We start from the raw sequence: 27,737 nt of genomic DNA, 5'->3' as shown, positions 1-27,737 counted from the left end.
TCGGACCGAACCCGGAAGGCGGGTGACCTCCTGACGCAGACGGCTATGTGCATCTAACGTAACCTTACCAATTATTGTCCAATTTACCAAAAACGTATCTATCTTAAAACAGAATGGACAGAGCCAAATGTTTAACCCATGGGAAGAAATATAAGCTTTTCTAAAAAGAACATGCATAGTCTGTAAGTTTTTCTCCGCTTGCGCTTGGTCAGGCCAGGGTTCCAGACTGGGACGGCATACTCCAATATAATTTGGCCTGATGTAGCCAATCTGTTATGCGCAGCGTTCTCTAAAGGCGTTCGCCGGGTCACAGCCAGACCTGGGTTTGATCCTGTTGCATATTCCCGCCATTTACCAACATGGTGTTAAATAGCATTTTCTGATCAATCATTCAAATTAGGTCTTCATTTGACGAAATGATATTTATCCATATTCCCCTATTTTCCAGTGACATATGACACGTTTCAATGTCGATGACGGTTAGACATCCAGGTATCAAATACGTTATAAAACAGTTACTCAAGAAACTGGATAGATTTTGAAAACACTGTGTATTTATATACAATCAAATATACACATTAGCTCTTGTTTTGTATAATTAGCATCTCACTATAACATAACCTTTGAACTAGAACCAGAGCAAACTCTATGTTAGGCTTTATAAAACACACTGTAGGTTATGCGACCAGTGTTGACAGTCGTAAGTCACTGTAACTTTGGCTAACAGAAGTATTATCGAGTATTGCTCACCTATTTGGTGCCCTGGGCCACGTAAGCTGACCAAGGAGGTTATATAGAGCTGACTAGTCTTATAGAAGGTATTCAGCGTCAGGCATCTAGGTACATTTGTATATACATGTACTCAGATCACAAATGAGAAACATATTGTAGTATATTTCTCTAATATAAGTTCATTTCAATGGCTTTTCAATTTTACAATGTGACCTTTACCAAAAGAGTTCAATCATTACAAGAACACATGTCGGACTGTCTGTAACATCACCAACTGGTAAGGTCGGCGTGCTCTTTCAGCAGCCTTCCGGCAATTACCAGCCTCTGGACCTCACTCGTACCCTCGTAGATCTCGGTGATGCGTGCGTCTCGATAGTACCTTTCCGCCGGCATATCTGTGACGTATCCCATCCCTCCTAGTACCTGTATACACTACACAGAACAGAATAAAAAGACTTTATTCCACCAACGTTTCAGTGACCATCTGTCACCTTCTTCAATGCAATTTTGACTGGTTCACATAGCAATGCAGCACAGGTGTTGCTGCTGATACATATTAATGAGATGCAATCCCAAACACAACGTATTTACATATGTACAACCACAGGGGATGACACCTCTCTGGCCTCAACAGTAGCCCTAAGTAGCCTCTACCAGGATCCGTAGATGGCTGGAAAAATAGTAGAAATTGGCCAAATAAAGTGAATAGTATGCTAAGGGAGTCAGCTACGGAGAGAGGGTCCAATATGCCATCAGAGCGGCAAACTGTACCCCTATAGCAAACTAACTCCTCTTTCATGTTTTTCTGTCTATTTGGCCAATTTCTACTCTTTCCAGCCGCCTGGAGCCTGGTAGACCTTTGCTATAAAAAAGTTTAATGACTAATCTGGAGGAACGTAAAATTATTAGTCAAAAGACATTCTCTTTCAGAACATAACTGTAAGTTTCATAGGAACAAGAACACATTGTGCTAGATAAAACAGACTGAAAGGGGCCAAGAGGACAGTAGTAAGTCTTTGGCATTTGTCTTCACTGTCTAACAAGGCTTCTTCCTCTCCTATTCTATGTCAGATGAACAACACAACTTTCCACAAATTGATAACTGTCCATGAACCACAGGCCTACACACGTCACCAAACCAAGGCTGTGTTCATAAATACTGAAAGAAAGCAGGAGTACAGTGGGACTTACCTGATGTGCACAGAATGTAGCCGCTTCAGATGCAGCTAGTTTTGCCATAGCAGCTTCCTACAGGGTAAAGGAATGACAAAGCAATAAGAAAACAAGCATACAAACGCAGGGAGTCCAAAGTATATCTATCATAGGTATATAAATAAAAATATTCATTCACAAATGTAGATAATTCACAGAAATGTATTCTTCGTTTTCATGTGACGTGAAGTCAGCCATGTTGGATGATAAGCTGTTCGATCTCTGCATGGCTGTGCGTTGTGACGGTAGACCGGTCCGTCGTGGAAGGAAGCAGTTTTATTCAGAAACAGGCTGGAAGTTTGACTAGTTAACTGCGGACCCAAAGAGTACAGGATACACCCTACTCAACATTTCTAAAATTCTATCTAATATCAAACTAATAAATTAATACTCTTTTTTTTGGGGGGGGGGGGGGCTGAAAGTTGCTTTGTCACATGGTCTGTCATGGATGTAATACCCGTGTAACATAGCATGTAAATTGATTGGCCGTTTCTCACAACGTACCACAACCGTTTTTCACCTTTAATAATCAGGCAACAGTGATCGCTATAATCTGGTGATGGTTGCAAGCGTATCAATGCTCTGAAGAACCCCTTCCGTCACACTATGGATTTGTACAAACACTAGGTCAGCAGCTCTGCAACACTCAAAACTGTGTTTAATTTTGCTAAAGATATGCGGCGGCAGCGTTTTTTTGATAGACATGTTTTCATGGCCCGTTATGTATGGGAATTCCCGTGAAAGTTCATTTGCACCATGCTAGCATCCATTCTTGCACAGGGGACACAAGTTCCATTTTGGGCTGGAATGACTTTGCAATAGTTTAGGCAGATTTTTTGGCACTGGGATAATTTTAAAAGGTAATTTTTGCATTGGGAGAGAGAAGGGCAAAATATGCTGTATTTGCTCTTGCAAATGTTGCCTTTCTAGTTGCATTTCAATTTTTGTGTTTTATCAGCAAGTTATGATTCCTCTGCTATACCATTCTTTGAGCTGTAGATATTTCATAGTTATCTGACTGGGTTTGAAAATCTTCTATAGTCCTGAAACATCTTGCCTCCATGTCTGAATCATTAAGATACAAATAAGGGCACCAACATGGTAGCAGATAAAGCAGTAGTTCACTCTGTAGACAACCTCTGTCAGTTATCCCTGATATCTGTAGTCATATGGTACTGTTACTTTTATATGACTGCCTTACAATAATTATGATAAGCAATTTGATGAGAAGTCCATGGTATGACTCTTCTTGGGATCAAGCAAGGAGAGTGCTCTATTCACTGTGCCATTCTCTCTACCAAATTTCTAAATCATACATGTATTTTCAAACATCTGACCTTGATATAATTCTTGCCTCCATCCTTGTATGCAGCCGCCTTCCATGTGAGCAGACGTGCACTCTCCACACTAAGGTGCATGTCTGCCAGCTTGTTCTGTTTATTAAAAGCACACGAAGAACAACATATCAAATATCCTGTCAATAATTTCATTAATTCTATTTTCACAACCTAAGAATTATCTAATATCTATATATCTATATAATAATCGTCGGGGTTGTGTGGCATAACGGCAGGGTTTTTGGCCCCGAACCCAAGGGTCCCGGGTTCGAATCCCCTGGCGCCATCCATCTTTTTTCCTGGGAAAAAGGCACTTTACACGACTTTCCCCAGTCCAGCCAAGTGTAAAAAACGGCTATATTATGTGTGTGGGTCACAACATCAGCAATAGCTGCCTGTGTCCCACGTGTATTGCACTGTTGCAATTCCAATAAATTCCAAATCTAATATTTTCATAGTATCCTATATCTCGCGGCATAATGGTCTACTACTCTTTACTAATCTTCAAGAGGTTCCTCCTTGCAGCTTTGTGCCAAAGAGTTGCAAGGAGAAGTCCAGTCATGTGGGGAGTCAGTTATATTGGCTCAAATTCCAGCAACAGCTACAGCTGAGACAGTTTCTTTTTAAGCTGAAAGTTACCTGGACTGACTGCAGTTTGGCAATGGGAGATCCAAATGCCTCCCTTTTCATAGCATAGTCCACGGCCAGCTCCAGGGCAGCCTGCGCAATACCCAGACCCTGCGCCGCGATGCCAATCCTACCTGCATCTAGGGTTTCCTGTACAAAAACATATACATATAGGATAATGTACTTAATTTGTTGGCTTAACAAAAAATTGATAAACAGTACCAAGGAGGTTAAAATAGGTTTTAACCTCCTTGATAGTACACACAATACACAAAAACATAGTAATCTGAGGCCCTGTACATGATGCAAAAAATAGAACGGTTCAAACCGTTTCGGCGAAATAAATCAAACATGAATGCTCCGAAATGGTTTCTTTCCATTTTTTTCTGAACCTCCCCCTAGTCTGCAATAGTTCAGAATAAAACGGTTTTGGGGTATTGTCATCATGAACGCACAAGTGGTGTGAAACCATTTTGCCTCGGTGTTTATGACATCGTACACTGGGTATGTGGGATCATAGTTTGCGGCGTCACTTTTGGTTAGCGCGGTAAATCAGATATTTTGGGCATGTTTTTTAATCGTAAAATCTTGTTATGACCACCAACTCGAGTTCTAACTGGTCGACTAAGGAAAACCAGGATTCCTGGTATATATTCTGGAAAATCAGGAGATACTGAGGAAACTTGATGGCATATATCAGAACCAGGAGGTGTACGAAGAAATTTCCAGGGCCGAGAAGGAACGCAGGACATGTACAGCATTTCAGTGCCAATCGAAGACAACTAAAGTACAACTGGTTTTTGAATATTTGAATCGTAAAATCTTTTTATGGCCACCAACTCGAGGCAGTGCAGGATCACAACAGACTTTGCATAATATGCAACTTTGATGTAAACCGTTTTGAGTGTGGTTGCAAATTTGAATCATTAACGCAAAATGTAAACTGTTTCAGGTCAGATTGTAGCCGAAACGAATCAAACCATTTTAATTTTTTCATCATGAACGGGGCCTGCATCATGTTCACACAGATTCAGGGAGTGAACATAGTCAGACTGAAATATTCTTCCCAGTCTTCTGTTTTCATCTTGCCCTCTTGCTTGATTTTTACTTTGAAATGTCTGGAATGTCACTGGATTAATTTTTTGTTGCCAAGCATTGTCATAAAGAGACAAGATTCATGTGTGTGTGTAGGCAAGTAGTGGGCTGGAGGTACAATGTATGGTAAAGATTTGTATCCATTAACTTGATTAAGTTCAACACCAAACATAGGCCATATTTCGAATAACAGAATTATGGGTAAGTGCAAGTGCACCATTAGTGACAGCTTGTGTGTGGAGCCTGCATACTGTGTCAGATTGACATGTTAATTATTTGGCTTGCCTCATGTGACCAAGAGTTATCAATTTTCCCAGCATGCCAAGGGATCCTGGATGTGACCTCTAACCTATAGTAGAGCCATAAGTCTCTTTGAAGTCTCTACCGGCAAAGAGAGTACTCAGAACAAAGGACAAGCCTAACAGAGACCTGAAAGAGAACTGTCTCCATTAAAAGAGAACTCCTCTTGAGCAAAAGAGAGTTTTTTGAGATCCCTTCTTCACACCTAAGTTTGGGACTCCCCTGTGAGAGAATCACTTGTTTAGAACAATGGGTACTTAAAAAGTAATTAGCGTCTGTCCGATAATTCATTTAGTCCCGCCTAGTAGAGGGGGGGGGTGAATTCACCACGCTGCGCTGTGGTCGTGTTGTCCAGTTGGGCTGCTTGATATATCAATGCAATGAGGTTACTCAAGTATATTATAGCTCCTTGATCAAAGACCACACCACATCAGACCCTGTACGGATGTTACCAGCATGCCAACAAACTCGCGCCACGATTGCCTATGTCCAAATTACCAGTATCAAAATTAACTGATAATGATAACTAAAGAGGTTCTAATCAACGTTGAATAAAGATAACGAAGCCCAGACATACAGAAAAATCCCAACGCAGCGATAACAAGCAGAAGTGTTCGCATTGCGTCAGATCCCAGATCAGGTCTCATGCTTGTTTTGCCACATTATCCTGGCATTTAATAGCTGAAAGTCTAGATCAAACAATGGGCAGAACCGGGGAAAAAATTGATAAAAATGTAGCTAAAGCAATGACATCCCCCAAATGAAGGGGAAACCCTCAAAGGGTTCCGAATTGCTGTAGCAGCACGGAGATTGGCAGGTCCGATTCGCACACGCTGGACACCGACGTCATTTCTATCGGAAATTTGAGCCAGTCGTAGGGCAGAAATACAATATTTTATGCCATCGACCATTTGTATAGAATCAAGGAGGTGATAGAATCAAGTAATCCACATTTTCTAGCAATGTCACCGCGCGCTTGCCTTTGGTTTCTAGAGTCACTGGGCCGGCACGCGCACATGCTCAAAAGTCGTCCGTGCTTTTCATTTCAAGATACTTCCGCCTGCAGAGCTCGATGTAGCTGCTGCGCGCATGCCGATAATGAGCTCACTTGACTCCAAATTTTTAAAAATAATGCGCCATATCCCGTTTACAACGAAACCTCTTGATATTTTCAATGGCTGAATATCTTAAGAAATATGATACTAACGTTCAAAACATAAATTCAAGTTTGTGCTTGCGACGTATCTACGGGATCGGTTTCAAATCAGAACACGGGGTATATTGCTTGTCTGTCGGTACCGTATCGTTGCAACTATTGTTATTACGATAACTATTGTTAACACTCCAATACTACAATGCCGTACAAACCTACAAAGCCCTAAACAACAAACTGCCACCCTACATGCGCCAGATGTTAGTGTACTGCAGAGACCAGAGTACTCGTACAATCAGACAAAGCACAAGCAGTCAGCTGGTTGTCCCCAAACCCAAGCGAGAGATCTTCAGAAGATCGGTAGCCTACCGTGGACCAAATGTCTGGAACAGCCTACCGCCAGACACACGTACGGCTCCGAATCTGACTTCCTTTAAGAGACTCTTGAAGTAACGGAAATGAACTAAACGAACAGACACGGACCATGAACCAGCTTTCGCCCTACTTTATGTTGTATGTTGTAGAAATTGTATATTGTTGTACCATAAACATGTAATGATATATGTTGATATAGTTATTAGGACTCAAATGACTGTGTATCTCTGTTATATTGTATCTGACCCTTACCTCTTCCCTCGTGACCTCAATGAAAAGCGGCCTGCATGCCGATTTGAGCTTATCATGAATAAACAAAGGTTCAAATCAAACAAAATTATACATTTTTGTATATACTGCTCGGGTCAACCAACTCCCTTGCGTTTTTATTTTATTTGCTTCACTCATCGCACTGGCCAATTATTTCTCCGAAACATCCTTCAAGATTGTAAACAAATTACCTGTATTTGATACAACCTCCTTGATACCAGACTTTAAAGTGCAAACTATTCGATCGGAAAGTTTTATTCATCTTAATTTTTGTCCACCCAAAAGCGTAAGATACGATCAGACAAAATGTTCATAAATCAGCTCAATGATTCAGCCCAAAACAATGTAACCCCTGGCATAAAATGGCTGCAAAGTACTTGGAGGTTGTCAACCAATAAATCAACTATTATCATATAATAAAGGTTTACAATTCTACACTTGACACAAAACAAAATCAGCTTGGCTCATTCACGTTCCATGAAAACTATGAAGGAAAATCGTCTCATTTGCATCGTGCACATATCAGACAATGGGGCCCGCGTTTTTCACGCTACATAACAATAATGAATAAATTACTGATTTCCTAGGAGTGTCACACTGGACATCTGTCTTTGCCACTGTGTTTGGAATCTTTAGAAGACTTGAATTCATACAAGGTCTAACTGGTTCACACAAATTTCCGAAAATAATTTCACACAAAGTTTTCAGATCGAATATCATTTTCAAAATGGAAAAATCTTGTTCTTCTTTTTTCTCATCAAACAGAGATGATAGTCGGACTGTCGTTCTCAAATATCTCAAAAGGCTCAAGAACGCAATACACATCTATGTCTGGCACTGTCTGTCCCTAGCTTTGCCGGGCGGCTTCAAGTGTCAAACCACAAACGTCAATTCTAGCTCATTATTTCACAGTTGGATAACAGATCTAATCTAGGAGAAATCTAATAATCTGCAAGGAATCCTGTAAAGCGTTGGCATTTCTTTAGAGACTTGATCATTATGATACTTGATCACTCCAGTCCAGAGGGCCAACAGTTGATAATTACGAGTTACTATTTGCATGAACCAAACTCTTTTATGTTTTGTTTTGTACAGGCTCGCCGACATCGATCGTCGGAGAGAAGCTGCGCATACTGTTTGGTTTAGCCAAGGAGTTTAGCATTAAAATTTGTTTGGGCCAAGTTCTGTTTGTTTTCACAGATGATTTGGAAAGAGACTTATGAGAGAGCTGAGATAGAACTTCAGAGAACAATGCTCACTCAAAAGAGAACTCCAGAGTACTCTTCTTGCCGGTAAAGACTTCAAAGTTACTTATTGTTCTACTAGTGTACATTACCATGGCGATTTTGAAGCCCATCCCTGGTTGTCCCAGAAGGTTTTCTCGTGGAATCTTACAGTCTTCAAAGATGAGGTAGGCAGTGCTGGTGGCACGGATGCCCAGTTTGTCCTCCTTCTTACCCAACATCAATCCTTCTGATGGCATGGGAACCAGGAATGCACTGATGCCCTACAGGGTATAGAACTGCACTTTAGAAACAAGGAAGCTTATAGATTGCCACTACCAGGCTCCGCGGATGGCTGGAAAATAGTAGAAATTGGCCAAATAGAGTGAAATAGTATGCTAAGGGAGTCGGCTACGGAGAGAGGGTCCAATATGCCATCCTAGAGCGGCAAACTGTACCCCTATAGCAAACTAACTCCTCTTTCATGTTTTTCTGTCTATTTGGCCAATTTCTACTCTTTCCAGTCGCCTCTGGAACCTGGCAGAGGATAGACGACATGCTAATAAACTGATGTAATGTCAACTATCATAGTTCTGAGAGTGGTGTTGTCAAGGCCTTCTCAAGAATGTGTTGAGCACCTACCTGGGGTACAATAGTACTTTTCTTTAAAGGTCATTGATTTTTTTTAAATGTACCAGTCTTAGAGTACCCAGTGGAGCGTAGAGGGCAGGATTTTCCTGACCTTCCATCATGCCATCAATTCTTCGAGTCTTGTAGCTTCATGTAATGGGCTGGACAAAAATGATGGTGACTTTTTAATCTTGACAAATAAAGCCGTCAGTGTTTCTGTAGTACTTCTGTTAACTTTCAAACACAAACTTAAAACCCCCACAAACACTCCCTATCGCGAAATTAAATCCCCACGAACTTCAACGCATTTACAGTATGCGGATTAAGGTGAATTAGCGTTAATGATAAGGTATACAGTCACAATCTATGAAAAATCTGTACATGAAGATGGGTTGAACCTCAATGCACAAGCCTGGACTATACAATTAGTTTCTCTTTTTAGTTAGAATTCCCAAGACTTGTTTTCAAATCTATAGGTAGTCCACACCAATTCAATTTGTTGGTTCTCAGAAAAAAAAGGGAGCGACAGGACGGAAAAAAATAAATAGAAAAATTGTAAAAAGTCTGGGGTGATAATTGTGGCTTATGTAACATAAGGAATAATAAAGTGCTTGAAAAAAAATTCTATGGCAGACAACTAACTCATCCTGGTACTACCACTGTACAGAAGATGCATTTGTTTGTTGAAAATCATTAAAATCAAGTAGTTTTTATGTTAACTTTTCACTTATGTAAATTGTGAAAAAAAAAACATTGGAAGATAAAAACTAGCCTGGGTGCCATCCTATTTCTACCGGGCTCCTACAATCGCTACCCTAATGTAGGAGCCCAGGTAGAAATAGGATGGCACCCAGGCTAGATAAAAACATCAAAAACTGAATAATATCAGTATAGGTCTTCAGGGCTTGAAACTCATTTTTTAGAATTGGTGCACTGCCTACAAATTTAGGTGCTCAGAAAAAAACAAGACAAAATAAAGTAGAATCAATGGTGCATAATTTTCAGAACTTGAATTTCAAATTCTATTGCTCACTCCAAAAACCTAAATACAACAAATTTTAAGGTTTCACTTATCAAGGTGTAACAACAACAACAACAACAAAAATTGGTGTGGCCTTATGTATTAAATGTATTGTCAAGCATGTATTGTAAGACCACCAGAAAAAGAAATGAATCTTTATAAACTAAAATTCAATCACTTAACGTTATATGCTTGTACCTTGTGTTTTAACCCCTTATCAGTGGTGGCAAACACCACTGTGGCTGATGCTTCATAACTGTTGGTTATCCAGGCCTTGGTACCGTTCAGGACCCAGTGGTTGCCTTCCAGTCTCGCTACTGTGGAAGCTGCACCTGCATCACTACCATTACCTAGTGGGTTCAACCATCGGAAAGACACACCCATTATATGAAATCTAATCCTCTGTGTATGCCATATGAATGTGGTGTGCAGTGAATTAACAGCTACAGTATTCTATATGTGCATGACATTGTGTAAGGTATACAACTGTATACTAATGTCATACCCATTGTTACCTTTGCCAAGAAGGTTACATGCATATTCTCTGTAGCAATTGTATGTACTATGTATGCATGCATGTAGAAGACCAGAGCACTGCTTTCGATTCACTGCTGACGTCATAACGCTTCCGACATTCTGGCGTTCAATGCAGTGGATTGAACGTCTGACGAAGGTTGGACGGTCCAAACGAAAATTCATGGTAGGTCAATTCTTGTGTTGGATTAAAGCTTCAAATTATTTCCAATATGTACTCTACCAACACAGATGATCTTTCATGCGAAGTTACCAGGTTCACTCAGGGCAAAGCAGCCAACTTTCCTGCCGTTGAGAAAGTCCTGATGCATGAAGGTCTCCCGCTGCAGTTCTGTGGACCAGTTTTTCACAGGACCTAGGAAAAGAGACTGTGGAGAAACAGAATGAAATATTAAGCCCCCCTCTCACTGGACCCGCGGAACGCAGGCAGCGTCGCTGCGTCCTAACTGGATTTGTGTTACCCTTGACTTCATAATGGGAATATCTTTCAAAACGTACAAACAAGACCAAAAAGACAGCAAAACACACAAAGCTTAAAAGATTCGTATTTTGTCTATGAAATTCGTTGAGTGCTTTATCAATTCGATTGACCGCAGCGACAACGCCAGCGTGCAGCGTGTCCAGTGAAAGGGGGGCTTAAGTGAGCACCTCACATCAATGCAACAGCAATAACTTTGTTCCTGCGTTTTGTGGTGCACAGAATGTACATGGCGCATGTGTAACAAGACTCAACCTCAGTATTTCAGTCAGTTCCTTACATTTCCAACTAGTCATAATAGACCAAGCCCGTGAAACAACATATACATTTTGTACATGTAGAACTCCCTGCTCTATTTTGAACACCTCTATCAAAAACAGCACTTGACTGACAGAATTGGCATGTGTCAAGTAGGGAACTAGGTATATCTGTGATGGGTTTTCCACTGTATTGACTGCATGCATGCTCAGGACAAAAACAAAATTGACAAGAGTTTGGAGACCTCAAATCTCCATGAACTATTTTGATTATGCAAATGACTATGCATTTTGTTGGCAGTCCAATCTAACAATGTTAGCAGTCCAATACTTTACTACTACAAAGAGTAATGGCACCTTTGCATAAATTATGCAAATTAGGAATCAATTTGCATAAATGGTGTCTGCCATAAACTACATGTTACATATACATGTATTTGAGTTCAATAATGGAAAACTGCAAATATAGATTTTCCTCATGAATTATGCAAATGAAGTCCCAGTTTGCATAATTTGCATCTCATTATGTACATCTCTGTCTAAGCTACCAGCATACTAAATATCATGGAAGTCCATTGTTCCTTTCTTCAGCTATTCCCCTTGGAAAAATTTTACAAAAATGCCCCTGCAGTTCCAGAGCAAGCTGCAAGGGAGCCCAAACATTACACCAAATCTTCCTTATATCACAAGCTCTGCCACCAACAAATCAAGACCATAGTACATGTACGTCCAGTTCAAAAGATAGAATAAACAGAAGTTCTGCTGCAGTACCAAGGTCACATAACAGGGGCCCAAAATCGACTTTGGCCTTCATCTTCACATTACCTACCCACATATCAAATATCATCATAATCTATGGAGAGGTTCTTGAGTTATGCTGACTACAAAAATCCTGAAAAACAGACACACACAGACACACCCAAAACTATAAAAAAGCTACCCCCCGGTAACTCGATGCCAGCGGCATTATTGACAGCCTTGCCGGACGCCAATTTTTGTCCGTAAAGCGCTGTTTGATTGAGGTGATCGAAATAGAACAGGGGGCGTGGCTCTGTGATCGTCCTATTGGATTACCTTGCAACAAAATCATTCAGTATGAAAAATGATTTTATTTGTAATGGAGCAATGTCTGATATATTTTTATAGCTCATAAATCTTCCTGAAGAGTTTGCTTTCATATCATTTATATCTAATGTGTTAACAGGCTTTTAGCTAGGATTTATAGACAGGGCATCCAAATTTTTTTAGGGGAGGCAGAATTTCACAATAAGTTCTATGAATTAATAATTACCCAGTAGCTTTGCATATAAAACAATTTTCATGCTGTCCCAGTGTCTGGTATGAAGAAAAAAATATGAACATGTGCACTACAAAATAAAACCACTGCAAAACACTTGAGATCTACAGTACATGCAATACATATAGAATACAATACGGGAGGTACCAGCCCAACCCGCGGGAGGGCTGGGACCAAGGGTGATGCGGAATACACCGTGTTGTATTTTATTTATGTCATACCAACCCAAGAAACAGACATTTTAATGCGGAATGCGCCAAAAGTTGAGGGAGTTTTGTGTCCTCAAACACAAAACTGTAACAACATTAATTCCAACCTCCAAAACCAGTATTTGAATTTTCGACGGCGGCACAACAGCCGCACTCGAAATGCATTCTAAATATTCTATGGAAGCCCATGTGATACAGGTCTAGAACCCCGTGTGATACGGAAAATTATCACAAGGTCTGGAACACCCGTATCAAACGTTTTCGCGGCCCAGGTATGACATAAACAAAGAAACATGATGATCTGTAGACATTTACATTGTTGACACTCATGATGCAGCCTGAGGAAGCACACCCCCTACTGATCTCCTCCAGTGCTACAGCATAGGCCAGGTAGTCAAGCCCTGTCCCCCCCTGCGAGTCCGGCACGTCAATGGCCATCAGGCCTAACTCTCCCATCATCTTTATCTGTGGATCAAAAAGACACATCCCTTGTTAATCTCCAAGCAGATATAAGGAATTGGCTCGGTCTCAGTGTTATATTATTCAACTTATATGGTGTTTTTGGAACATTCAGTACAGTCAAACCTGTATTAGCGGTCACCTTTGCATATCGGCCACCTGCCCATAGTGGTCACTTTTTGTCGGTCCCTTGGATTTTTCCCATTGACATAAGCATTAAGAATTAGGCTATAGCGGCCACCTGTCCAACGAGGTCGCGGCCAGACGATTTTCAGTCCCGCGAGTACAGTAACACTGTCGGTAACGGTCACAGCGCGCCGGTAAAGCCGCTCGCCACTGCACGCCGGGTTCAAAATCTTCATTTTTCACGTAGTTATCAAATTTATGTGGACTCAACTGGATAGGATGATAATAAAGAAAACCAGAATGTTTTATCTTTGTTAGAAAATCCATGGTTTGACGCAAAGTCAGTATAATTTTCTTCGCATGGCTTGCGTTTGTACATCGTAGCAAAATTGACCATTTCTGTGCATTTCGACTGGACATATATTACGTCAGCTTTTTGGAAAATACAGCTCGCACATGTAGCTGATGCGGTAAATTCGGGAAATGTTTGAATGCCGGCCCAATATCCGTTTTCCCCGGTGCTCAAAGTCAAAACGTGTTTTGCGCGATTTTCAAAATGGCGCTGATAGTCAGCAGCACAAAGGTCAACGGAAGACACCACTGTTTCGGAGGTATAATGCGCTAAATTTATTTTGCTGCAAAGTATCACTGAGGATAATTACTTTACCAAAAGCTTCAAAAGAAATATGAATAACATTAATATGATGTAAAATTTGTGCTATTGCAATTTTCTGAAAAAAAAAAAGCCATCAAAAGAGCGACCTTCTTCTGAGTACCCTATTAGCATAATGGTAGAAGCTGATAATGACAAGCGGGAAGCGAAACAAGAACAGACTAAGGAAAACTATCGCCACGATTTTATGTTTCAAAACGGTCGAAAACGAACAGTAAGTGGCCACTGAGCAACATGTATTTTGTTCTTAACTAACTAGGTGGCATTTTGCTGCGAAGGACTTTGTTTCATATGATTAAAACTCGTTGGTGACGCGTGTGCCTACAGCGAAGCAGTCGCGAAGGATCAAGAGTAGAGTATGGCGATGCTGGTCTGTACAGACATGAAGCTCGAGCAAGCCATGGATTTTGGAGTTGGCAGATACAATAATTCTTTTTTCAAGCCCATAATAGAAGTAAAAGAACAACAATCGACTTTCTAAAATGTGACTTACCTATGCAATGTTTACATGTGTACTGTACGGTGAATAAATGTATCTCAGTGGGTACTGAAAATATGTGTCACTCGTGGTCAATTAATCAACATTTTCTCCATAGCGGCCACCTGTCCTTAGCGGCCAGTTTTGGCCAGTCCCTTGAGTGACCGCTATAGACAGGTTTGACTGTACATCTTTCTAGCAGTGCACCATACTAACTCTAATCTCCAAAAGATTCACTACAAACACTGATGTAGTTGCATTACATCTTGAGATACTCCATATTCTATGGTGTTTGCGGTGTGGGGTAAGATGTTTGATACCCTCTTGATCATGAATTACCGACATAGAGTAGAATCCGCTTAACTGCACATCCAATTTGTCAGCGTATTTGGTGCAATTATGCGGCTGGTGCAATAATGCGAAGTTACCAAGCTGGACCCCACTACCACTGGCTGGGGGGCCAATGGAGAGGTAGGGTGGGGAGTCAAAAACATTGACACAATCAAAACAGACAGAACTAGAGTTCCACGAACACATTATCTTCGCCAAATAATCAAGGCTTATTATGATTGATATTTACGTGCTTATCACCCCCTGCAAATTTGATCATGCACCATACCATTTGGAAGTTATGATGGGGCGAATGAGTCCAGTCTAGATGGGGTTAAAAATCATTTGGTGGTACAGGACTAGTATATGTGTAGAGTGTGCTGATATATGTTATAACTGGTCATGAAAAAACATGAGTATGTTGATATTATATGGGCCACAAAGGTTCGATATTGCAGTGTTGTAAGTTGAAAGTGATGATGAAATGGTACAGTCAATATATATGAATAGAATAAATCTTTATTCCATATCATACACATTTTGAAAGACATAGTACATGTACATGTGACTTTTCCGCACCTACAAATGTAGCAGTGGTGCAGTTTTGGTGCAGCATACTCTCTAAGCAGAGGAGTGGGTCTGGCTGGTTTTTGACGTGCTTTGAGGTGTTTTTGTCAGGCTTTATCTCTATTTTGTCCCCTTTTCATTATGTCGCCAATCGTGGTGAACAAAATGCCTAAACTGAACGTGTTAAAAACCAGCAGGTCCCACACCTCTGCTTGGAGGATAGTTTATTTATTTGACCTACATGTACGTTTATGCAAGGCCATCTGGTTACATGACCTGACAGTCCCATGTCCGATTATGAAATGCAGTGGGTTAACAAACTTTCCTTTCTAATTATGCAAATTAGCTCCTGATTTGCATAATTAGTCATTGATTATGTAAAGCACCATCTGAGCTCTGTAAATACCAAATATCACGACGATCTGTCGACCCCTTCTCAAGTTATTCATGTCCGAATGTCAAAACAAAAACACCCACTGCAGTTCTTAACAAGCCGCTAGGGGGCCCAAATTTACAGAACTTACTTTCTGTGGCATGAACTATCTACCACACAAAAATCATGACCATAGCACTTTCAGAAAATATGCCTCCAAATTTTGAAGCTCTGTTGCAGTACCTTAGGTGCCCGCTAGAAGGCCCATTATCGAACTTGACCTTCCTTTTTGTAAACCCTACCCATCCACTAGATATCATACAGATCCATCGACAGCTTCTCAAGTTATGCTGGCGACATACAAATACACATCCACACAAAGCCCGCTGCAGTACCGACGGAAAATACAAGGGGAACCATTTTTGAACTTGACCTCCGTTTTCACAACATCTACACACCTGCAAAAAATCATGAAGATCCATCAACGTTTCCGTCATTTTTTTGGCCTACATACAAACACAAAAAAATGCAAAGTCCGCTGCAGTACTGTTGAAAAATGCAAGGTGAACCATTTTCGAACTTGACCTTCCTTTGCACAACCAGTACACACCTACCGAAAATCATAAAGATTCATTGAAGCTTTCTTGAGTTATGCTCCTGACATACATTCAGACCCACCCAATAGATTTTTCAACCGAAAACATAATCTTCTCCGAGTACAAGTACTCGGCGAAGATAATTATGCAGTTATCAACTCTCTACTGTTTGGACAGGTTTGACTATGGTAGTGAAGTAATGTACAATATACTGTAGTACGTATCCAGAGGGTAGATATGGTTAGATGACCTTCTGGCTGTACGAAAAGGCGCTGGTCTTTCCATAACTGCAGCAGTATGTGACTATAGTGCTGTTGCAAACTTAAAACTACTAACAACACGTTTACAGTAACGAGACATTGGACAGATAGAGAGCAATTTTTTGTTGAGTACAGCAAGTTGTCTGCCAAAGCGTAATGCCACTTTTGGTAGCCTTTGGCAGGCGTGTGTCTCCGTGACCCGCCCTGGACCACCCATACGATCGCTATGAACGTAATTCTCAATCGCGACCACCATCTTTTGTTCTTCAAAACAATTTCAGTCATATTGGTGGTATTGTACCTTTACATGCGGGCAGTTATCATTGATATGATGAAGAATTGTGATAGGGTTACCCATTATCCTCCACTTCAGTCTTTCTCCTTCTAGCACTACACTTGAAGAACAAAGATCAGAAAAAATGTACATTAACTGTCCAAAGTAATCTAAAGACAAATAATAATAAAGTCACTGATGTCCCGCCGCTTGCTTGACGCGATGGAAGAAAATAATGTTGTGCAGAGAATTTCACCAACATGAGCGGCATGTGATATTCATGTGATAAACAGATGGCCATGATGTTTTGACATGCAATAATGTTACGTTACTACTAGATAATGTTACGTTACTACTAGAGCTACATTTTTGTACTTGCACCAGTGCAGGTGCAGCCCAAAATTACATGCACATTACTTGCACAAAGGTGTGCATGAAAGTTACTTAGTTAGAGCCCTGCAGGGTGCTTTGGGTTCCATCCAATCACTGCTACCCTTCATGAAGAAGAGACCTTCTACATGCATTAAACAGGTTGAAGGAGAGACCTTATAGCTATTTTAGGGATTGATAATAGCGTTTGACTGATGCAGTAACGTTAACGTCACATAACTTCTGAAGATGAAGCATGTACCTTACTTTTGGCTAATTCGGCCATTGAGATATCTTCAGCCCCAACTCTACAACTTGTCTACATCACATTATAAACCTTTGAGCGCTTTTTCATACTGCAAAATAAAAGGATTTCCTTGCCGCAAGTAAAATGCTTAGAAATATGTCATTTAAATTTCTAGCAAGGGAAAAGTTCTGAGTTCAGGCCAACAGAAATGACCATGTCCTGGCCCAATAGGGCCAGTGAATTTTGCAAAACTTGTCCAACCCTGATGTAAAAGGTAAGGGTATGTCTACCTGTTCTGTTGGGAATCTGTGCTCCTTATCCAAGTCACCTGCGATCGGCTTCAGTTCATTGTCAGCGAAGTCACGACATGTTTTCCTCAGCATGTTGTGAGTCTCTGGAAGGTCGGCAAGACTGGCCACACCCCTGGTCCAGCCTAAATCATAACATTAACAGCCTGATGTTTGGAGTTTCTTTTTACACAACCAGGTTAACACACCTGCCGCCACCTACATCGAGCTATACTTTGGGTACCTCAGGTGAAGAAATACACAGCGTGAGTTTCGTCACCACACCCCATATTCGCACGCGCGTGTAAAACTTCCCGTAGCGCGATGTTGGCATGTGCGTGTATTACTTCCCGTAGCGCGATATTCGCACGCGCGTGTATAACTTCCCGTAGCGCGACGTTGGTACGCACGTGTATATCTTCTCGTAGCACGATGTTGGCACGATATCAAAAATACATATTAATATTATATCAATCTATCAATATCATATTTATGAATATCATATTTTTATTTTTTTATTAATAAATAAATAAAAATTTTATATGTTATTTTTAAATATTCATTTAATATACACAAGGCCTTTGTCTTATGAACAGGACTTCATAGAATCCAAACCCGGCATTCGAATTTTTCTGTTCATTGTAATGGCAAATACTGTGCAGCGGCTCCTATGCGCGGTAAGATGATTCTTGCAAAACACTCGCCAGTAAACTTCTATTCCCGATGTAAACAGAGGCTCTTGATGTTGTTTGCAAAACAGCGATCCTTTGTTACAGTAGCAAATGCTCCATTATTCAGTATCAACTTCATTCAGACAACAAGGACGTGGAAAGTGACGCCGCTCGGCACAAAAATATGGGAATTTTCATGAATTTTAGCAAAATTATCCAGGAAAATAAGGAAGAAATGTTGTAAATGCGGAAACCAGAATAATAGGCATGAGGTAGCTGTTAATTGGTTTTGGTAGTCATTTTAGATAGAACCTTAGCTGTTATGAACTTTTATTTCACTTAATTACAATAGTGCTGATGATTCAATGGTGCTTTTTACCTTCGCCGAGAAGGTTATGCAGAGGGTAGTGTTTGTCTGTTTGTCTGTTTGTAGTGGACCAGAATAACTAAAGAACGCCTTGATGGAGAGACCAGCCGATCACTTAATGAAAGGTACAAAGAACATTGCGCTAACCGCTACTCCTCGGCCATTTTCCACCACCTAAAACATAACCAGGGGCACTCGTTCAATCTCGAATCCACTGATATCCTTGACCGCGAACCCCGCTGGTTCGAACGTGGAGTAAGGGAGGCAATATATGAGAGGATATACAATCCAACCCTCAACAGGAAAGGAGGGCTAAGGGTGGAACTGTCTGGCACTTGGGACATAGCCTTGGGGGCAAACCAGCTTTAGCTCCTATACTAAAACAATAGGAGCTATTGTCCCCTTTTACTTCAACCTTGTCTTGAGTTGTCTAATTTGCCTTCTATTGGACTACCCAAAAAATTTGTCTTCTCCTTATTTGCATATCAATTCATAGTTCGTGGTTATAAACCTGCTGTTCAACTGATCTTGCTCACAGTCACTGACGAAAAGTAGTGGATGCTACTTGAAACGTCTGACCGTTTCCAAAATCATATCCAGTTGTTTGAGTAATTGCTTTTTTGGCGTATCTTATTACCTGGATGTCTAATCTTCATCGACGCCTTGATGGATTGTTTTGATATTTGGTATGTTGGTTGGTCTTGATGAGACCTGAAAACTATTAGATTTGGGGCCCCCTAGTGGCTTCTTACGGTACTGCAGCGGAACTTCCTGTTTTGATATCTCGTGTTCTGGACATGCTATGGAACTGATTTTTGAGTGGTACATAGATCTTTGGACAGAGAGTAAGTGGTACGGGTTTGGACCCCCTAGCGGCTTTTTTGGAACTGCAGGAGCAGGTTTTGCGTCTGATTTTGAAAGGGAATAACTCAAGAAGGGCTTGATGGATGGTCATGATTTTTGTTAAGTAGATGTACATGATTAGATACTTCTTATGCAAATCAGTATCTAATTTGCATAATTAATGAGGAAAGTTTATACAGCCACCAGATTCCATGATAGGACTCTGAAACATGTGACATATGTAACTGAGGAAGACAGAAATTTTAATTGATATGAACTATGCAAATGAAGACCTCATTTGCATAATTAATGAGAAAATACTATAAAAATATGGTCTTGATGGATGGTCATGATTTTTGCTATGTGGATAGCTAGTGTGATGCTTAGTATGATTTTACAATATTTATGCAAATTAGATTCTAATTTGCATAATTAATGAGGCAACTTTAAAAATCGGCTTTGTTCCATGATATGACTATTCAAATTGTAACTGAGGAAGAGAGGACTGTTAATAGATAGAAAATATGCAAATGTTGGCCTAATTTGCATACTTAATGAGTAACTTCCATTATTCCACACTGGCAAATGACGGCAATTTCATATATTTAATACTTTTTTGTGGCATCAGGGAGTTATGTGAATGTGAACATCGTTGAATCAAATTATGCTAATAAGGGCGTCCTTTGCATAATTGATGATAAATATTAGCATAACATTCTTTGTTAAGCTTATAATTTGTTAAGCTCATACTTTGGACATGTTAAATTTTAAGACAATCAACTGGTATGATTTATAATTGATGAGAAACACAGAAAAATCTGCAGTCATAAAGGTTAAAATCATTTGGCGAAGGTATGAGGTCATGGAACTCTAGTTTTTGGTATGTGGATAGCTTGTGTGATGCTTGGTATGATTGGACGATAATTATGCAAATCAGATTCTAATTTGCATAATTAATGAGGCAATTTTAAAAACCAGGTTTGTTCCATGATATGACTATTCAAATTGTAACTGAGGAAGAGAGGGCTGTTAATAGATAGAAAATATGCAAATGTGGGCTTTTTTGCATTCTTAATGACTACCTTGTATTATTCCACACTGGCAAATGACGACAATTTCATACATTTGATACTTTTTTGTGGCATCGGGAAGTTATGTGAACATCGATGAATCAAATTATGTTAATAAGGACCTCATTTGCATAATTGATGATAAATATTAGCATAACCTTCTTTGTTAAGCTCTTAATTTGTTAAGCTCATACTTTGGACATGTTATATTTTAAGACAATCAACTGGTATGATTTATAATTGATGAGAAACACTCCTAATACGTCAGTCCTAAAGGTTAAAATCATTTGGCGAAGGTATGAGGTCGTGGAACTCTAGTTTCAAATTGTACGGCATGAAAGCAAATCTACTGAGTAACAAGCATACTAGTAAGTGGGCAAAATCAAAAGTACCTGGAAGTCAAATTCATTCACCTTTATTGATATACAACATTTAAACAGACATTTGTAGGGTCAGCTACAATTTTACAGATTTTCAAAGATAAAACCTCTGAAACATAAAGTAACAATAATGTACACATGTTGATATTAAGTGCTAAAATCATTAGCAGAGTCGGCTACAATAAACTTCAGTAACTTCCTTTGGCAGGTTTTACTTAAAAAAACAGGAGAAACCATTGCACACTTATAAACCAAGGGGGTTAATTTCCTTGCCTAAACGTGGACAAAACACCAGCTTTTTTTAAAAGCTCTTGTTTATATCTTTTGGATGAAAGTGTCAGCAAATTCGGCGGGAAGCAACTTCACACACACTGCCGATTGTAACAAGGACTATCCTAGCATCACTAACCGTTACTTTCGTCGTTCGTGTAAATTAACACATTTAGTGGTAAAAAACAATTTTAATTTTTTTTTCCAAACTTTATTCAGATAAACAAAAGATGCAATACAGAAACATGAAACAAAAGAATACAGTTGTACATACGCTGACAAATGAGTAACTTGTGGCCACAATCAACTGAAAACAAGGTATAACGATTCCCATTTCTTATTGTGTTTACCTATTTTGTTCCGAAATGTTGCAATATTTTCCTCCAATCTGTATATATACTTGACAAAGGAAATAAATCTTTGGATGGATATATTACATGAGTCACGGTTTTTATATATAGATATTTTTCCTAACAGGACAATGACATTTGAAATGACTGGTGTTTCGCAGGATAAGTCCCCCAACAATATATTCAATGGGTTGTTAAGGTCTAAGTAATGTCCTGTTGTGAAATTGTACCATGTTCGCACCTTTTTCCAAAAAGAGAATACAATGTGACAGTTCCAAAATAAATGTTTCGTTGTTTCTTCTTTCTCCCCGCACAGGGAACATTTCGAAGTAGTTTTGATGTTCCAAATATGCAAAATTCTATTTGTGGCAAGAAACTTATGTAAGAGTTTGAATTGGAATATCCTGCTTGCAGAGTCGATAGTAATTTTGTAAGGTAATTGAAATATCTGTCTCCAGGGGAGAGTAATGTTAAAATCGTCCTCCCAATACGAAAGTGGTAAAACTTAACATGATTGACTATCTCCCTTTGATAATGATAGATTAACTGTAGTAACGTTGTGTATATGTGTGTGCGTGTGTGTGTGTGTGTGTATGGATCTGCTGTAACATATGGTTTATCCTAACACTACATTCGAATCTTCCGGTTTCTACTAACAAGCTTTTAGTATAGACAATGATATATAAAGTACTTGACATAAATTGAGCACTTTTTATCGAATGGCATTACTTACGTCCAACCTCTTCTATGTACTGGGTTTTCTCCCCTTGTAACAAAACAAACCATGATCTAGAATACACATCTCTGTCTGGCCATTTGCATCGACGCCAATGTCGCGTCCTCCAAGTGAACAAAGGCATTGTCTAAGTACAAACGTCGTGTCATACATTCTATTCTGACGGATAATAAAGGCATTTCCTTTATCAATTCATTGTTACTTTTTGTTATGTACGTGTAAATCGCACAAACAGAATGCCTAAAATGTGGTCGTCGGTTTGTGAAAGCCGCTCAATTTTTATCTAACTTCGTGGTCATTTTGACTACGGTTATTTTTTCTTAGACAAAGGATTTGATTTAATTTCATTGATTTCGTTTTGTATTCGACTCAGTGTTGCATACTAAAAGTAATGTATACAATAAAGGTCTTCATTTATTTTATTACTACATATATTTATTTATTATTAGCACCTGGTAACTTACCTTTTGCTATGTGTAAGCATGCCGATTTCAAATGTCAGAAGAAGAGTTTCCCACGCCGTTTTGCTGAGACCTCTCCTCTATGAACTCCACGTTCTGACGAAGTTGTGTATGTTCTGCCCTGTGTTGCGTTTGTATCTAAACCGTTACCTTCTCCTAACTCAAGTTGTGGTCGGAATTATGGTTTTACTAACACAATTTACCTCAGGACTTACCTTTCAATGATATATGTTTGACATTTGATGAGGAAACAACATGGATTTAACCAAGGAAGTTAAAAGAAAGGTATACACCGAAACTGATAATTCTGTACGAATAAAAAAATATCTTCCAACAATGACGTCTACTAAAGTATGAATCAGACAGAAGCAGCCGATAGTTTCAATTTTCCCACTGTGACCAAGTAGATTAGAATCGAGAATAGACTTTTAACCGCCTTGGTTTGACATCATTACGTCAATTTTGTGTTACTAACTTACTCATCATTCCCTAGCGCAATATTTGACTTCTCAGTGGCCTCTTTGGATCTATTCCCAAAGCCCCCCCTCTCATTGGACCCGCGGCACTCAACGAATGTCATAGACCCCGTTCACACTCATTTTTTTTCAATCGCGATTGAAGTATAATCGCGATTGAATCGATCCGATCGCAATTGATTTTTTCAGTGTGAACGCTCCCAATCGCGATTGGAACGATCCAAAACGATCCAATCGCGATTGGATTGTAACTACCTCCGGAGGTAGTTTGATTGGATTAATCGCGATCGGATCCAATCCAATCCTATCAAATTTTGAGTGTGAACACAACTACGATTCATTCCATCGCGATCGGCGGAGATTTCGGCTGGTTCCGGGGGTGGGAGGTCATACATGCGGGTACGTGGGGTCATAGTTCGCATCGCGCGGGAAAACAAACCCAATCCGCACGTCAGATCGCTCTTTTACAACAACAACAACTTTTCATCGTCAACAATGCCCAAGAAGAAGAATAAAACTCCGTCAGTAACTTCAGCTGGTGGCAGATGGCGCGATGAGGAGACCAGGGTCCTCATCGCAATCTGGGGGAGAGAGGAGGTGCAGGCCAAACTGGGGAAATGTCACCGAAAGAGGGACATTTACCGCACCAAGTGACAATGTCTAGCGGAAAAATAGACACAAAACAAGGACAACAAGGACAACAACAACATTTACCAGATGATCGCCGATAGCATGCTTCAATTGTGCTTCAATCGCGATCGGATCACGGCGTACTTTAATCCACTTGGCGAAAAGCAGTGTGAACGCAAAAGTTTCTTTGCGTTCAATCGCGATCGGATCGAACAATCGCGATTATACTTCAATCGCGATTAAAAAAAATGAGTGTGAACGGGGTCATAGACAAAAAACGAATCCTTTTAATTAAGCTTTGTGTTTTTGTTGTCTTTTGGGTCATACTTTTTGAATGATATTCCCATTATAAAGTCAAGAGTAACACAAATCCAGTTTAGGACGCTGCGACGCCGCCAGCGTGCCGCGGGTCCAGTGAGAAGGGTGCTTTATCATACGGTTCAACAAGTACAAGACACAGAAACATGTAAGGTAAACAAGAACGGCACTGAAGGTGAGTCACTGATTAAGTTGCATCCGACGTCGACTACAGCAGTATCCACAATAGAACACAGTTCATGGGGAGCAATGCGCTTGCAACTAAAGCAACTGGATTTCTTGTGAATTTCAGTGTTGAGATTGTGTCCAATTTGAAATCTTTTTCACTGATTTTATTTATCCTTCATTGCGTATTTGTTGAAAGTTGTGTTGGAGCTGGTGGGTTGTATTTCTATTTTATACTTCTAATTTATAATATGTTACCTCACACTTGCAATATGCTTTGAAAATGTGAACCCTAACACCACTGACCCAGTAAATCTTCACGGTTTCAATTCTTAGAAATGCAGCAAATAGAGTTCAAATTAACAAACTAATGTCTAATCAGCAAATTACTAGTACTCTTGAAAATTGGGGATAGTACATAGATGATGTAATTGTTTCAGCCAAACTCTGGGGGCAATACTGTTTTTTTCTTCATTTGCCACCAAACATCGCGTCCCAGAGTAAACAATGGCAGTATCTACAATTGACATCAGGATTTACCTTTCAAAATCTTTCAATGATAGGTTGACATTTGAGGAAATAGCAAGAATTAAACTTTAGAAGAAATGCATACAACGAAACTGATAATTTTTTACCGAGGAAAACTTGCAACAACGACGTCTGCTAAGGCATGGATTAGATAGAATTAATTAGAAATGGTCGATAATTTCTATTTTACCACTTGAACAAAAAGCGTAAAAATATATTTTCAACCTCCTTGCGGAAGGAATACACGCAGTCTGTTTACCGCAACATAGTCTGAACCCTGGGCACAAAATAGAAGCCCCCGGGCGGGGGGAGTTTTGCATTCAAAGATCGTCTTAGCAAGCAGAAGGAATACACGCAGTCTATTTTACCATAACGTAGTCCGTAAAACCACGGACAGGAAATAGTAGCCCGGCCGGGCGGGGGGCGTGCTGTGTGCAAAGATCGTCTTAACAGAAGGAATACACGCAGTCTGCTTACCGTAACGTAGTCCATAAAACCCCGGGCAGAAAATAGTAGCCCCCGGGCGGGGGGAGTTTTGCGTGCCAAGATCTTAACGGAAGGAATACACGCATTCTGTTTACCATAACGTAGTCCATAAAACCCCGGGCAGTAAATAGTAGCCCCCGGGCGGGGGGAGTTTTGCCTGGAAAGATCGTCTTAGCAGAAGGAATACACGCATTCTGTTTACCGTAACGTAGTCCATAAAACCCTGGGCAGTAAATAGTAGCCCCCGGGAGGGGGGAGTTTTGCGTACAAAGATCATCTTAGCGGAAGGAATACAGGCATTCTGTTTACCGTAACGTAGTCCGTAAAACCCCGGGCAGTAAATAGTAGCCCCTGGGCGGGGGGAGTTTTGTGTACAAAGATCGTCTTAGCGGAAGGAATGCACGCAGTCTGTTTTACCGTAACATAGTCCGTAAAACCACAGGGCAGAAAATAGTACCCTCCGGGCGAACGGGGGTAGTTTTGCGTGCAAAGATCGTCAATAGCGGAAGGAATACACGCAGTGTGTTTATCGTAACATAGTCCTGGAAAACCCCGGCTCAAATACATAGCCGGCTCCCGTCAGGGGGAGTTTTTCGGAATATATACAAGCCACCTCAATTCGCTCAAGAAATACGTGTCAACTCTTGTGGTGAAGAGGAAATACACGCGCGTGCCAAATTAGCGCGACGTGACGAACTACACGTACGTGCGAAGTGTGCATGTGGTGAAGAAACTCCCGCTGTGTATTTCTTCACATTTGGGTCAGTTTATATACCTGCTACATCGGCTGCTTATAGCCACGAGAGGCAGTACTCCAGTCAGCTCATCAGAAGCTCTGAAGGTGTCTGACAGACACCGAAACGTCAGCAGGTGAGTTGACCCGGTTGTGTACTAGTGTAAAGAAACTCCAAACATTCTATGTTCTACCAACCTGATGAAACTATTTTCGGAAATAACTGCCTGATGTTACACCATACCTGGCCATGGGCTGCGATAACGTTGGTATGGGTGTTCCACACTGGTCGGTATTTTACGGTATCACATGTACTTCTATTTCTATCACACGCATGATTTGGGAGGTTGAATCACCAAATATTCTTCGAAGGTAACGCTATGACTTCCACTTCTAAGATTTAAAAAAGTATCATAGTATTAGTAATTCTTCAAACTCCATGGGGGAGGGGTGTCCGTCTATTTACCGGAATACAGCTGAATACATTGGAATACGAATATAAAGAAGGGTGAAATCTACCGAAATACAGAATGTTTTGATGAGGAAACATCATAGATTGCTAACAATAATGTATATATGGCCCTGGGAACAAAAAATCATTACAAAATACTGATCATGGCAACCGGCGATTGCGATCCTTCTTGCTGATGTCCACGGTTGTGCTGTTAATACTCTTATGTCATACCTGGGCCGCGAAAACGTTCGCTACGGGTGTTCCGGACCGGGTGATCATTTTCTGTATCACACAGGGTTCTAAGTTGTATCACACGGGCTTCCATAGAATATTTAGAATGCAAATTTTGAGTGCGCCGGTTGCGTCGCTGTCGAAAATTCGAATGCCGGATTCGGAGGTTGGAATCGATGTTGCCATGATAATTTGTTTGTTGTGAATTCTTGTTTCCAGGGCCATAACAACGTTGTTATACTATGGACTATTGACACTGAGCAGAAAGAGGCTGTTGCCTGCAAGTTGTGTTTCTAAACAACGATAAAATAAATGTCCACAGTCTATGTGGGCGCATGTTATACATGTACATTATTTTACACAACACTGTAGCAATCTACGATGTTTAATCATCAAAGCATGTAGTATTTCGGTTGATTTCCCCCTCCTTTATGTGTATTCCGCTGTATTACATACGCGGTAAAAATTTATAGGCGGACCGAGGGAGGGGGGCAAGTTAAACGTTACGTTACAAAAGCTTACGTTACATAAAAATGTGTTGGAACGACTAGTCGATATACGATCAGCAACCTTCACGAGACCAAATATTTTCTATAGCCATTACGTCTTGGAAAATTACACTAAAAGCAAGCAAGAGTAAGTACGATACCCATGTTTCTCCTGGTAAGCCGACTGACAGTCCGTACTAGCGCCGCCATCTTGCTTATATGTAAGTAAAGTTACGAAATTAAGGACACGACCTTTGAACTGTTTGAAGTTCACTAACTTTCCGCTAGAGG

At 40.3% G+C, this 27,737-nt stretch overlaps 1 protein-coding gene across 2 annotated transcripts; it reads right to left on the bottom strand.

The window, feature by feature from the left end:
• Positions 1-532: 532 nt before the first annotated feature.
• On the bottom strand, positions 533-27,737 carry LOC136421153 (short-chain specific acyl-CoA dehydrogenase, mitochondrial-like). 2 transcript variants are annotated; one of them, XM_066408312.1, is made up of 10 exons: positions 27,608-27,737; positions 17,793-17,935; positions 13,066-13,215; positions 10,763-10,877; positions 10,174-10,325; positions 8,438-8,608; positions 3,921-4,058; positions 3,282-3,377; positions 1,924-1,980; positions 533-1,164 (listed from the first exon to the last, which is right to left on the bottom strand). In XM_066408312.1, the coding sequence occupies exons 1-10, from the start codon at positions 27,654-27,656 to the stop codon at positions 1,000-1,002; spliced, it is 1,236 nt and encodes a 411-aa protein (XP_066264409.1). In that variant the 5' UTR covers positions 27,657-27,737; the 3' UTR covers positions 533-999. The 2 variants fall into 2 exon arrangements, with proteins under 2 accessions (XP_066264409.1, XP_066264416.1); XM_066408319.1 differs by lacking the exon at positions 17,793-17,935 and having other exon boundaries at positions 27,608-27,662.

This window comes from Branchiostoma lanceolatum, chromosome 1 (assembly GCF_035083965.1).
Source record: "Branchiostoma lanceolatum isolate klBraLanc5 chromosome 1, klBraLanc5.hap2, whole genome shotgun sequence".
Taxonomy (NCBI): Eukaryota; Metazoa; Chordata; class Leptocardii; order Amphioxiformes; family Branchiostomatidae; genus Branchiostoma; species Branchiostoma lanceolatum.
This window is presented reverse-complemented; position numbering and strand designations above follow the sequence as displayed.